Source organism: Cheilinus undulatus, linkage group 14, assembly GCF_018320785.1.
Source record: "Cheilinus undulatus linkage group 14, ASM1832078v1, whole genome shotgun sequence".
NCBI lineage: Eukaryota > Metazoa > Chordata > Actinopteri > Labriformes > Labridae > Cheilinus > Cheilinus undulatus.
This window is the reverse complement of record NC_054878.1, coordinates 18,751,803-18,766,182: the sequence shown is the minus strand read 5'-3', so window position 1 is coordinate 18,766,182 and position 14,380 is coordinate 18,751,803. Positions and strand designations below refer to the sequence as shown.

The window sequence follows — 14,380 nt, the reverse complement described above, 5'->3', positions numbered from 1 at the left end:
ATGCTAAGCTAGGCTTAAGGCCTCTTCTTCTTGTATTTCCCTCACAGATCAAAGAGTGTTACTGATATTTTCAGGCTAGGAAATCATCAAATATGTCAAACCATATTTTTATATGATTTAATGTCAGTGTTTCTTTAATGCTGTACATTGCCAAAAGTGTTCGCTCACCTGCCTTGACTCGCACATGAACTTAAGTGACATCCCATTCTTAATCCATAGGGTTTATTATGATGTCGGTCCACCCTTTGCAGTTATAACAGCTTCAACTCTTCTGGGAAGGCTTTCCACAAGATTTAGGAGTGTGTTTATGGGAAGTTTTGACCATTGTCTCAGAAGTGCATTTGTGAGGTCACACATTGATGTTGGACGAGAAGGCCTGGCTCTCAGTCTCTGCTCTAATTCATCCCAAAGGTGTTCTGTCGGGTTGAGCTCAGGACTCTGTGCAGGCCAGTCAAGTTGATCCACACCAAACTCTCTCATCCATGTCTTTACGGACCTTGCTTTGTGCACTGGTGCAGTCATGTTGGAACAGGAAGGGGCCATCCTCAAACTGTTCCCACAAAGTTGGGAGCATGGGATTGTCCAAAATTTCTTGGTATGCTGAAGCATTCAGAGTTCCTTTCACTGGAACTAAGGGTCCAAGCCCAGCTCCTGAAAAACAACCCCACACCATAACCCCTCCTCCACCAAACTTTACACTTGGCACGATGCAGTCAGACAAGTACTGTTCTCCTGGCAACATCCAAACTCAGACTCACCCATCAGATTGCCAGATGGAGAAGAGCGATTTGTCACTCCAGAGACCACGTCTCCACTGCTCTAGAATCCAGTGGCAGTGTGCTTTACACCACTGCGTTCAATGCTTTGCATTGGTGATGTATGGCTTGGATGCAGCTGCTCAGCCATGGAAACCCATTCCATGAAGCTCTCTACGCACTGTTCTTGAGCTAATCTGAAGAACACATGAAGTTTGGAGGTCTGTAGTGATTCACTCCGCAGAAAGTTGGCGACCTCTGCACACTATGCATCTCAGCATCCGCTGACCCCGCTCTGTCATTGTACGTGGCCTACCACTTCATGGCTGAGTTGCTGTCATTCCTGATCGCTTTCACTTTGTTCTAATACCACTGACAGTTGACTGTGGAATATTTAGGAGTGAGGAAATTTCATGACTGGACTTGTTGCACAGGTGGCATCCTATCACAGTACCACGCTGGAATTCACTGAGCTCCTGAGAGCGACCCGTTCTTTCACAAATGTTTGTAGAAACAGTCTGCATGCCTAGGTGCTTGATTTTTACACCTGTGGCCATGGAAGTGATTGGAACACCTGATTTCAATTATTTGGATGGGTGAGTGAATACTTTTGGCAATAAACTGTATGTGGTAAGGCATGGTGTCATCCAAAAAAAAGGAAGGGTTTAAGTCCCTGTGAAATTTAAAACGTAACAAGTTCAAGGGTCAAAAAGTGGTTATCTGGGAATAAACTACTTTACAGGTCAGTGCGGCTTTTCCCACCGTCTTATATGTTGGAGTCCCCTGTAGTCCCCGGCTCCCAAGCAGAGGGGCCTTAGGTCCTGTGCTAACAGCTTCTGTATTTTGCACTGGCAGTAAAGTTGTTTTTAAAGAGCTCTGCATGCTTCATTTGTCCTTTGTCAAGGAAATATCACCAAGAAAATATGAAGCTGTGTACTGGAATCCTTTCCTGAAATTTGTGGAAGCTATAGACCTGGAAACTTTCCCTGAAAAGAGGAGTCAGATTGGTTTAATGTTAGTACTAAATATGAGTGGGGACAGTAGGGCTAAATGAAGGCAATCTTTTGTTTGAATGCTACTCTTTTACCAGGGTTGTTTTTTTGTTTTTTTTTAAAGATTTATTTTTGGCTTTTATTGGATGGGACAGTGGACAGAGTCTGAAACAGGGAAGAGAGTGGGGAGAGACAGGCAGGACATGGTGCCATGGGCTGGATTTGAGCTCAGGTCGCCTGCGTATATGGCGTGTGCCTTAGCCACTTGACTACTGGCGCGCCCCCCTTTTACCAGTGTTCTGACCTCACCTAGAAAATGTTCAGCATTGAAGGCTTTATTTCTATGTGCTGGTGTAAATTTATGCACCAATTATTTATGAAGTTGTCTTTATTTTTGTAAAGGAAAAAGGAAAATTAATCACATAACAAGTACTCCATGTATTAATGTCACATTCTAGCTGGATAGAAAACCATTATTATTTACATAATAGTGCAATAATATGTGATTCTGTTATGTACTGAAACAAGTTGTGCCTTTTCCTACACTTATGTGTTGTGACCAGGACATGAGGTGATTGGGCTCTAACAGGAGGCCATCTTTTATTCTGTGTGATTAAAATCTGAGAAAGTCAAAAGTTTAAAACAGTCTTAACCAAATTTGAAATCATCATGATTTGGTTTAAGATGATTAGCAAGCGTTTATGTGTGGGATTTGCAAAAATGAGAGACTCTGTGTTTGTATTTACCATCTTTCTCAGCACAATGTGCATGTGTGTAATCTGACTCCAGAGCCTAAAGCTTGCTACGGGGAGCAGATGGACAGCATGAGCAAATACTCCACTTATCACAAAACTTTGCGCGATCATGGGAAACTATAAGAATTACTCTCTTTTTGTAACTTGCAGCACACAGAACTTGGTGTGCACAGTTCAGTAATTCAGTTGATTTACTCAGTGTGACAGATGTGCTCATTTATTTAGCTTGAAGTCCAAGATCAGAGTGTGAGGTCTGTGATCTGAGTCTACTGGGGGTGGGCTCAAGGCAAATTTATGTGCTGGATGTAGGATGTCAACCTAACCGTGTCTGCATTCAGTAAATTTCTGAGCTGGCTGAACAGGAAAGTGAAATGAGTCTAAGATGTTCACGCTCTGCTTCAAAAAACAAGTGCACACAAATAACCTAAATTCCATAATTAAACTGTTGTGCCTTTGCTTTGGAGGAACAGGATGTTGTGATGGAGTGGTGGATTGCTAGCCCAAATAAATATTCGGGGAAACTCTGACCCTTCATTAAAAAAAAATTAACTCATACATTGACTTGAAATATGTTTGCAATGTTTTTGTTACTATAAAAAGTGACCCTAGGAGAAGACTTAAGATTAACCAGAAGTGTTGCTTCTATTCAAACGATCAAACGAACAAAAGATGTTTAAATCAATAGTTACTGGCTTATATCTTAATATATTATGTACCTTAATATCTTACTTTACTTCATTATGTTTTTGAATGCTGGGTTTTTAACAGTGTATACCACATTAAGTTGTTCTGTGTATGAAAAGTCCATCCATATATAATCTTGCTTTGCCTAAATGTTGTCTATTGAAGCAGTTACCTGTGACTGTTAAAAGACAAGGAACAAATATTTGTTCTTTTTTAAATGCTGCTTCAGTCCTTTTGACTAAACCTCTTTGTTATTTCCCCAAATAAGGGAGTCCACAGCAACATAACCTTTATAGTTTAAGAAAAGCTCTGCAGCTGAGTCACAGAAGAGGCTTTTGAACAACGACTTGTGTAACTAAATGATGTAGCCAGTCCTCTAAATTTACTTCTGGGTCACTGGGACAATTTTCTGTTTGGTCAGACTTATAGCATTCTCTTTGAACTAAAGACACGATTAAGGCCACTGAAGTGACTCTAGGACATGAGGTTTTGTGGAGCACAATGAACAATGGCTCATTAGTCTTTAGTCAGAATTCTGCTCTATATAGTTGAGTAAAGTGAAGTAACCTGCTGTGATTGGTCTGTGCTCTAAATCTTCAACTTCACAATAACAAGAAAAATATTTCAGTTTTGTCTTTAATTCAGGATGTATGTTTGTTCTTCAATTATTTTTTCCACTTTAGGATCTCTGAATAAGTTGGCCAGAGTTGTGTCTTTCATCTGAAACAACACAAATTCATGTCATCAGTTACAGCTTAGTATCGTCTCCCCTGCAGTAGGAGTTTAATGACTGTATTCCTCCCCGTAGTGGACAAAGTATTCAACTCCAGTACTTGAGTCAAAGTATTGACTCAAGTTAAAGTAGTAAGTTAAAGTTAAAGTACTAAAGTACTTACTTTTAAAAATACCTAAGTATAAAAAGTACATGCATTTAAAAATACTTAAAGGGATACTTCAACATTTTGGCAAATCCACCCATTGCCATAATTCCTATAGTCTTACTAATAGGTTTGTTACTTTTAGTTGTCGGTGCAAGCTATTTTTAGATCGGCGCTGCCGAGTTCGGACCTGCTGTGCCAACTCAATGTAAGCAGACGGTATTCCGGCCTTGCCTCATCAAACTCATCAAATACACAATCCAACAACTCCAAAACGCTCTCGTGGACAAGTTGTGACCTGTAAAGAAAAACACCAACATCTGACTACAAAGCGATACTGAAACTAAAAGGAACGAGTAACGACAAGCTTCCTAGAAATGTAGTGAAGTCGAAAGTACAATATTTGTCTTTGAAATGTAGTGGAGTAAAGTCATAAGTTTTCAAAAAAACAAATACTCAAGCAAAGTACAAATACTGAAAAAAAAAGGACTTAAGAACAGTACTCAAGTAAATATACTCCATTACTGTCCACCACTGATTCCTCCTATTGTAAATATTCCTCGTATTGTAAAAGATCAGTTAATTCAGTTTTCTGTATCTGACTTGTTTTTTCAGACTGAAAGGGGAACAGAGTTTAGATGTTCCCATCACAATGTGAGGAAGACCACGCTGTATGACATGGGTGTAGACCCCACCTGCAAATACGCTGCTGTCGCCTGTCAGGACCGCTGCATCAGGTGTGTGTACGAGCATGTAAATGTTTATAGAGTGAGCAATGGGAAAAGAATCCTAGAAGAGACGCAACCCTCATTTTTTGTTTTGTTTTAATTTTCTTCTGCTTGCAGGATTTTTAACATCAGCAGTGGAAAACAGAAGAAACTATACAAAGGATCTCTGAGTGAGGATGGCAGTCTGCTCAGGGTAACATTTCCTTCACTATCACTGCTCGTAAACGCTGTTAATATTCTTTATGCAGACAAGACCTGATTCAGACAAGGACTGGGCTGCAAAACTGTAAATCAAAAGCAAAACTTTTGATTTACAGTTTTTATTGATTTCAGTTAACAGTAAATACAGTCATAAAGACCCCTCCCTACATACTAACCCCTGCTCATCACCACATATGCAGTCAGTCTTGGTTGTTGGCCTCAATAAAGCTCCATGAAAGGAAAAAAGAAAAAAAGATTCAAAACATTCTCCAACATAAATGAAATGCTTGCTAAATAATATTTTTTTTCGTTCATCATGTGATAAAAAAATTCAAGCAAAAGATAAAAGTCACAAAACATGGCCGTAATCTTGAGCCCCCATGAAAGTCAATATTTGCCCCATTTTCTAAGGTACACTTCCCACCTTCCAAACTGCTCATAGGACGTCCTTTTAAATGCTGCTACTTGGGCCGTTTCAGCAGTGCATTCTTGGAATGAGGGCACCCCCTCCTTTTTCCAGCCTCTAAGAAGAACCTGCCTGCCTACCCTTATATTTGTTTGGATCCAACTTTTAATGTGCTTGTTGCATCCAGTTAAGACTGAGACATCACCTAATACAAATGATCTGGGACTATGAGGAATTTAGGTCCCTGTAATCTCACTAAGATTAGTATGTTTACTGTCCCAAAACTCTTTAACTTTGTCACCAGACTATTAAACATGCATCAGGTGCTCTTTATCAGAGTTATATTTTGAGTATTCTGGAGCATTTTTAAATCAAGTCCAAAAAATCTAGAGGGAGTCTGATAAAATTTTTAAAAGATATTTTAATGTTTTGGCTCCATCATCTTTGCTTGAGCTCAAAGGTCATGTCAAGCTTGAGTGTTGTACTAGTTTTTAAGATTTTACAACCAGAATTAAGGGTAATTTGACCGATGTATGCACATATTTTACCACTTAACGCTGCTGATTAAGTGATTGACGTAACCTTTGTTATTGTCTTTTTGTTGTATGTGTGGAACATCTTGTGTCGCTGTCTTGGCCAGGACTACCTTTCCAGAGCAAATGTTGTATCTCAGTTGGAACAGTCCTGGTTAATTCAAGTTTAAATAAAAAAAGAATTAAAGCATACAGAAAAAGTTAAATGGGCCGCAAAATGTACTGTGGATCAAATTGCATCTCTGTAAGTCAGTGATGTTGGCACATATTTTGAAAGGTTGTTGTGCAGTCATTCAGGGCAAAATTGGACCATTTCTATGCAAATTAACCTTGATGAAAATAAAAACTGTCTTACTCAAAAGCAAATATAGCAACGACTGCAAGCTAGTTCAGGCAGTCAGTCCTGAGCTTAATGATCCGTACCTGATATGCATAATGATCAAATCACACCCTCTAATACCCTGCGGTTGTACAACAGATGACCGATGAACTGCAACATGATTCACTGAAATACTGTGCTGGAAGGCGGATGGGATGATGTAAAAGTTGATGGATAATTTTGACACAGACAATCTAAAAAAGAGGAGCTACAAAGAGGGCGACTACAGCAATATTTCAGATGCCGTTGTGTCTAATTTTATTCATTTAAATCTAAATACAGCACCTTGACTGCTGGCTTGGAAAAAAATGTCAGCCTCTGATGGGAGTAGTACGCATATTCAAAACACTGACTTATGCTGCTTCAGTGCATTTATCCTCCTCATCTGCTCAGATTGGCCATGAAAAATGTTGCAAAACACTTAATAAATCATGATTGTTAAAAATATTAATCAAGTGTTAAAATCCATGTTGAAATTGGCAGAATAGAAGTTAATTAGCTCACCTGACAAGCTGACGTACAGTTATGATGTGTTCTAAGTCAGCTCAGGTAAATGTAAGTAAAAATGTCATAATGTGTTCAAATGGAACCCCGGGAAAAAGAAAATCCTTTTTTTTTTTGGCCTAAATACAGTTGTGAGGATGAGAAATGTGTTTAGTTTTTCAGCAAAATGACAGATGGAATCACGACTTTAACCTCTTAAGTTCTTAAATTTCAGTTTCCTATGTGCTACAGAGGGAGAGAAATTAAATCTTTTTTCTCTTTGTGTATATTAAAAAAATGTTGCTGAACTTCAGGATAAGTGCTATTTTGTACAGTTAAAGTTACTGTTTCTATTTGCTAAGAGAGCTGAGAAATAAAGACTGAACTTAACATTGAATTTCAGTTTTTGGAGATTTTATCAAACATTACTTAGACTTTGGATGACTTTTGGGGGTTGAAAAAATAATTAGTAAATTAAAGGGAAAAACTCTATGGCGAGTATTTGCAGAAGAACAATTTCTACCATATGCTTTGTGACTTGGACCTAGAGATGGAGCAGATAGCAGGTGCAGTTGATTGGCATTTCCTGGATCTATTAGCAGCAGCTGTCCAATGTTTGTTAAACCCCTTAAGGCGGTGTTAAAACTCTTTTTTTTTCCCCTGGCAGGTTCAGCTTGATCCGTCAGGCCAGTATGTGGCCACCAGCTGCTCTGATAAAAACATCAGCATCTTTGACTTCTTTACTGGGGAGTGTGTTGCCACCATGTCTGGACACTCTGGTAAGAGAACAAACAGCATGAAATGATCCTTTAATTGGTTTTGCCATGTACTACAACAACTAACTTTGCAATATTTTTGGTTTCGCAGAGATTGTCACTGGTATCAAGTTTACCAACGACTGCAAGCATTTGATCTCAGTGTCAGGTGACAGGTGAGGAACAGCCTTATGTGCAGGTTTTAGCTCCTTCGGTTTCTTTCAGAGTTAGCTAACTCTAATTTTACTGGAGGAAATCCAACTTTTTCAATTGTATAATTTTGGCTTATTTCCGTGAGAATAACAAGCATTAGCTCTACATTTCAATCACAGCCATAATAACAATGAGTCATCCAAATATGAATAACACACTCACATAAAACTTCAGTAGAAAACCAGCACTGAAGCAGCACCCACATTTAAATCATCTTCAGCCTCTGCTGCCAGAGGAAATGAGCGAGGAAATGTGTTTGCAGACAGTTTCCTCAATAGTGGAGTTGAGATGAAATGTTGAATTTTTAATGCCTGAATGCTTTTATCTCCCAGCTGTATCTTTGTGTGGCGGCTGGCTCCAGAACTGACAATCAGCATGAGAGAGAGGCTCTGCCAGCTCCGACAAAACCAAAACACGTCACCCGGAAAGACCTCCAGCCTCAGGTGAGGACACAACTACACCACCTTCAGCTCTCAGAGGAACTCTCAGGGCTTACAATCATTAAATAACTCTGGTGCTGTCTATAAATAAATGGAGCATATGAAAGAACTGCCAGAATGCTAAAATGTTTAACTCTGTGTCTGTATTTCCAGGCGGGAGGTGTATAGCGCCCCCATTCTGGCTGGTCTGTCCTCTGATAGTGATCACGAGCATGAGGACGAGGAGGGCGCTGACAATGAAAACCCTAATGACTCAGAGGACATCATAACAAACACCTCCTCTGACAGCAGCCATGGAGAGGAAGAGACAGGTAATACAGATATATTGACGACTCTCCTTCAGGTGTTTAGAAGAGTGTTTAGTAGTCCATTTAGAAATAACCATCTGTGTCTGATAGAAGCTGCCACCTGTAGTAATCCTGAACTTAGTCCCCTCATTAAGAGCAGCTTTGATGAAACAATTTAGGAATCAAACATGTATTATTTATTTTCCAGCCTTTGATTGTTGTCTTTTATACAACAGGTGGCTCAGATGAAGGACACGACTGGGAGCTGACAAAGGTTGGTGATTGTTGTATTCTTCTCAACAAAAGAAGCATTTCTTGTCTCTTCATTTACCTCTTTTAAAATGTAAATCAGAGGATCACTGTCTTTACACAAATCCTGCCATATTTTATCATGAAATCTTTAATTGCTGAACCTTGTTATTTCAGTATGCACAGACTTTACGACTACTGACAGGTGGAATGAATAACATTGATCATTGCTTTGGAATGGCACCTGTCAGTTAGTTGGATATGTGAGACAGCAATAGACATTTTGTCCTCAAAGTTGATAAATTTGAAGCAGAAAAACGTCAGGAAGAGTAAGGGTGTGAGCGACTTTGACAAGGGCTAAATTGTGATGGCAAGATAACAGAGCATCTTAAACTCTGCAGCTGCTGTGTAGTGTTCATGCTCTGCAGTGGTCAGGACCTACTGAAAGTGGTCTAAAGCACTATTTGGAGTTGATTAATATTAAGTCAGAGTAATTAATCCAAATTTAGATCACATTGCCTACTGCAGTTTTCAAATTGCAATTAGATACTTTTTCCAAAGTCTTTTATCCCTAATTAATAATACTAGGGAACCTCTGGTAGTTTAGAAATTTCCCCCTGACACCCATGTTGGCCCAGCATATTGGCAGCAGATACAGTAAGTGAAGACTGTAATCTACTCTTATGTACTAACTTCTCAATGTGGGTCTGGCTGCAGAACTCCAATATCAGGCCCTTTCCACACTGACAGGCCTGGCGTGAAACTTAGGCTATGTTCACACTGCAGTTAAAAGATCTGATTTCTTGCTCACATGTGACATGTGACTGATTTTTTTTCTGACAGTGTAAACAGCGCAAGTCAAATTGAATCTGATCTTTTCATATCAGATTAAGGCCCCTTTCATATATGGTACTAAATCAGATAAATATCTGATCCATTGGACCTCAGTGTGAACAGCCAAACAAAAAATCAGATCTTATCCAAAGATCCAAGTTGAGTATTAAGTCCTGCAATGTGAAAGTAGCCTTATACTGTTATACCACAGGTGATAGCAGTAATGAGCCACCTTTCCATCATCAGGCCCCCCTCTGGGAGACAGGTGTTGCTGCAGCCCTCTCATACCCTCTTATACCCTTTTTTTGTCACTCTCTTGGTGCATTGCCTGTACATTTACCACTAACCCAACTAGAACCTTCACCCTAACCTCCAATTTCCACATACAGCGACTGCGCTGCAATCTGCCAGCAAAACTACAGAGCAAATCACTCCCTCTCTAGTGTATCAGAGCATTTCCACAGCGGGCACTCCAGACCGGCAGCGGCGCGTGCCTGGAGCGCCACTTCGCTCTGCCTCGTTCGAGATACACTGCAGGTCTATTTTCAGATCCAAACCCATCAATACCCATTGATCAGAAAGCTCCAAAAAGGAAGTCACAAGTGTAGAGTATCTGGTTCTTTCAGAATACAGCACAATGTATTGACTCCCTGTCGCAAATCCTCACTATATTAACATCACGTCCCATCCTGCAGCGAGAGCAAAGGGTCACCGAGAAGTCCGTGGGTCATAGAGCTACAATGGCGCCATTGACAAGGAAAAGTTAACTTTTGAGGATATTTAGCCAAAGAATTTTACATAAAACCACAGATCCTTTAAGCAAACATTAACCTTTTAACTTCCTAATGTATCATCCAATGATGGAAGCGATAATATTATGGAGGATAAATTAACCCCAAAAGGTCAAACAGTCTGCTGTTAACATACTATTTTGCAGTTTCCCCGAGATCTCTGCTCGCTGATCCGGGCTGCTTGCCGCGGCGCAGCACTCTAGTCTACTTCCAGTGGACGAGGTCACTCACCTTCGGTCTTAGCAAACCCATGGCGCTGTCTAGTTTTTAAATTCCATTTAAAATGCATTGTGGTTCACTTTGCTTTTTGCAGGTGACAGTGCCTTATCGTACACATTCTGTTAACAAGAGTTCTAATTAGAATACCAGTGCCCAAGTATTTTCTGACCACTTTTTGTCACATCTTTCTTTTAAAAAAAATCTGTATGAGGACATCCTTAAGAACAGTAAACTAGTCAGTTATATCTCCTTACTCTCGCTTGAGCCCATGCAAAAGTCTTGACACCTGAAGGTGAAGGTGCATTTGCAGATAATCAGAGAGACAGGGGCAATAACTGTTATGTCCCTTACCGTAGCCACTGTGTTAATACTTTTCAGCTGCGGATGCTGTGGATGTTACTCTGCACCCCGTTACTTTTGGATTGTTGTTATATGCATCAGCAATTTTCTTCCTCCACACATGGTTCCACTGTTCAGGCAACTGTATATTGACACAAATTCAAATCAAAAATTGATTTGGGTTGACAGATTAAATGTTTACCCACATAATTTTGACATAAGATCGAGCTTAGGTAAAGAGAAGCTGTAGGAGGGATGGGAGAAGCACTGTAATAAGAGAGGCAAGAGGCGCGCCTGTGTGGATAGTAGACTTGAAAGTAAGCAGTTATGCAAGTAAAGCCATTTGTGAACAAAAATTGACATAAGATGGGGAAAAGCACTATAAATAGCCTCATGTGTCAGCATTTTTATTTTAAATGTACACTGCAGTCTCCATTTATTTGGCATGGAAAAAGTTGCAGAAAAGCCAAGCAGATGGTCAAAAAAAAACCCAATGCAAACCCCCTCCAAAAAAACAAAAAACAAAAAAAAAAACACCTGTATTATTGAGACGCCGATTCAGCCTGGATTACTGTTATCAGAGTGCTGAGATGGGATGGCTAATTCACCCTCAAATTTTTACTTTACAGGTAAAAGACGTGGCCAATTCACACAAGACAAAAAACACAGAAGTCCTATGTAATTATAATGGCTATCAAAGATCACCAGGTCAAACTAATCCTGGACCAACAGAGCCTAGGGAAGGGAAACTGGTGAAAGGTCTTAGGTGGTTAAAGCTCACTGGGGGGTGATCTGCTGGTCCAGAAAAGGTACAGGAGCTCAAACTGTTGACAGGTTAATGCTGATTCTGAGAGAAAAGTGTCAGAACACACGCTGCAGCTCAATGTCCTGCAAATAGCTAAAAGTGCCTTTTATGGGCGCATGAGCACTAGAACTGGATCACGGGGCGACTAAGAAAAGTGTCCTGGAGGAACATGACAACATGTAGGTGTTGATTTGGCCTCCAAAATCCACAGTCCAATCAAGCATTTACAGGATGTGCTGGGAAAATAATCAAATCCACAGTGGGTTCCACAGCACATTTTACAGCTCTTAAAGGGTTACTAGATACCACAGTACACCTTCAGAGGTCTAGTCAAGTCTCATAAGATGTTGGCTGTTCTGGCATGAACTATAGTAAAAGGTAGGTGGTCATAATGTGACGGCTGAATGGTTTTGATAAACTTGGTAGTACACATTTTTTAATTTGTTTATCTAATAGAATTCTTTTTCAAACAGGAAAAGCCTTCTGGGGATTAAAGATCTTTTTTTTCTTTTTTCTTTTATTTTTTTTACGAGAGTGTCCTGGCAAAAACAGGCAGTGGGGAACACTGAACACTGAACTAAAACATTTGGATAGTAACGTCACACTTCGAAGCTAAGCAACACTGTGTACGAATGTCAGGATGCTAGAGAATAAAGGCTAGAGGCTAATAGAGGCTAAAATGTGCAAAAAATGACGAAAAGGGGCAAAAGTTGGCATCGTAAATAGTAAAACTGGATCTAAAAGTAGTAAGAGTAGGTTAAAAGAGGCAAAAATGGATTGAAATTTATTAAAAATGTGGCAAAAATGGGCAGAAACAGTGACAAATAGGGCTCATCTATTTGTTTTTCAGGGGCCCAGCCAACTGTATTGGCAAGTCTGCACACAGCCATTAGCCAGAGTTAGTCCTTTAGTTAGACCTTTAGTTTACTTTTGAAATTGTGGTTTTGAAAAGAACACTTCCTATAAGACCCAGTTCTCCTGCAACAGATTCAGAGCCAGGAGCTGTGTACCTAAGATCCTCTTTTTCCCCATTTCAAGACATTTTTTGGGACAGATAACAAAAATAAGTTTTGGGAATGGGACACAAATGGAAGGCTGTTGCTTCCAGCATTTTTCAGATTTATGAAATTACAAAAGTACTGTGTGATCGAGCCAGTTAAGAATTGCCTTGTACTGAAAATCTGGACGTCAGTAATTAGTCCCCTGGCAGTCAATGCAGGTCAGCCAGGTAAATACTGTGAGACTGTCGGAAACAAATTCATGTATTCCCTTTAATTTGTTCCTAAAATCATGTTATAGTTTTCAGTTACAGTCTGTAATAATCATTTAAATGCCTAAGTGGACAGTTGATGGACAGTTCAGCTGCCTCTTCTATCTTTTTAAGATTTGTGTCAGTGCTTCAAACGGACTGAAGTGGCTTGAAGAATCTCGGCCTTCACTCCACCACACATGAGATTAAATCTGCTATGATGCACCAGAGGGGAAGCACCCTGCTGAGTCCCAAAAGTGATAAAGGCTGAATTAAATCCAGCCTGAAAGACGCAGCTAAAATGGGAGTGCTTAAAATCTTTCACACAGATTTCTGAATGTGGAAGAAAACTGACACTTTAAGTTTGTTTTATTTCCAGACTTTCTTGTGATTGAAATCATGGTGTTAACTCCCTGTATTTGCACTCTAGCATACTGAGGCCAACCAAGCAACTCCAAACCCTTCCAAGCGTCCTCGGAGGCGCTGGTCTAATCGTATGGGCTCACTGGAGGTGATGGTTAAATCCATGCTGGACCTGAGGCAGCTTGAGTCTTTTTCTCATAAGAAGAATCCATCCTCTTTCCGCCATGACAGAGAGCGACAGAGCACATCCAGCCTCCAAGAGCCGGAGGTATGAATTAATCTGTCTATAGGAGAAGAAAAGGCAGCTGTCTGTATAGATTGATAGATTTATGTGTGAACCTGCAGTGCTAAGTCGCTATGCTAAATTTCTCCTGCTGCAGTTGGAGGAGAGAGTCAAGAGACACTGGCATTGGCCGCACACTGACTGGCTGTCCTCCCACCCATCCAAGGTCATCAGGGGGACTGATGGAGCTGTGCTGTACCCTGAAGAGAACAAGAACCACACAAGTCTACAGAGCAGGTATATCTCCACTAAGTACTCACAGTCTCACTCAAGCGATCAAGATGACACCGAATGAGAACTGAAGTGCTTTTCTATTCTTGGTTTAATGTTCCCCTCCACGCCTGTTTCAGTTTTTCCCCCTCTCTCTGTGTTCATACATCAGTGATTACACAGTGAAGGAGCAGCACTGCAGGGTGCAGGGGCGAGCGATCCGCAGTGAGAGCCAGGAGAGCCGCAGCCCGGACAGTGCCTGCTCTTTGGATTACGACAGCAGGGAGTCCAGCCCGGATCAAGTCCTGGATGGTAGGAACTGACTCTGATGCTAACAAAAAAAGACAGCATAACAAAAACACTAACAGAAATACACAACAGTATTTCTTTCTTTTATTTAATCTTTATTCAAACTGATTTGTCCCATTGGAAGGGATGCCTTGCAACACAAAGATTCAATAATAGAAAAGTTAATGATGCTGATGAGACATTTACACCCAGACAGTCTGGACTCAATTAAGTCTTTCATGGATTTAAAAACATTACAAG

The 14,380-nt window shown here is 40.3% G+C and overlaps 1 protein-coding gene across 1 annotated transcript in view; it reads left to right on the top strand.

Moving 5' to 3' along the window:
- LOC121521539 (mitogen-activated protein kinase-binding protein 1-like) overlaps positions 1-14,380 on the top strand; it is a 48,603-nt gene that overhangs the window by 19,564 nt on the left and 14,659 nt on the right. The window contains exons 15-24 of the mRNA XM_041805617.1: positions 4,680-4,801; positions 4,910-4,985; positions 7,462-7,573; positions 7,662-7,725; positions 8,095-8,205; positions 8,356-8,513; positions 8,726-8,763; positions 13,406-13,606; positions 13,719-13,858; positions 14,004-14,143. Of these exons, the coding sequence (XP_041661551.1) occupies positions 4,680-4,801; positions 4,910-4,985; positions 7,462-7,573; positions 7,662-7,725; positions 8,095-8,205; positions 8,356-8,513; positions 8,726-8,763; positions 13,406-13,606; positions 13,719-13,858; positions 14,004-14,143 (1,162 nt within the window). The remainder of the gene's footprint in view (positions 1-4,679; positions 4,802-4,909; positions 4,986-7,461; positions 7,574-7,661; positions 7,726-8,094; positions 8,206-8,355; positions 8,514-8,725; positions 8,764-13,405; positions 13,607-13,718; positions 13,859-14,003; positions 14,144-14,380) is intronic.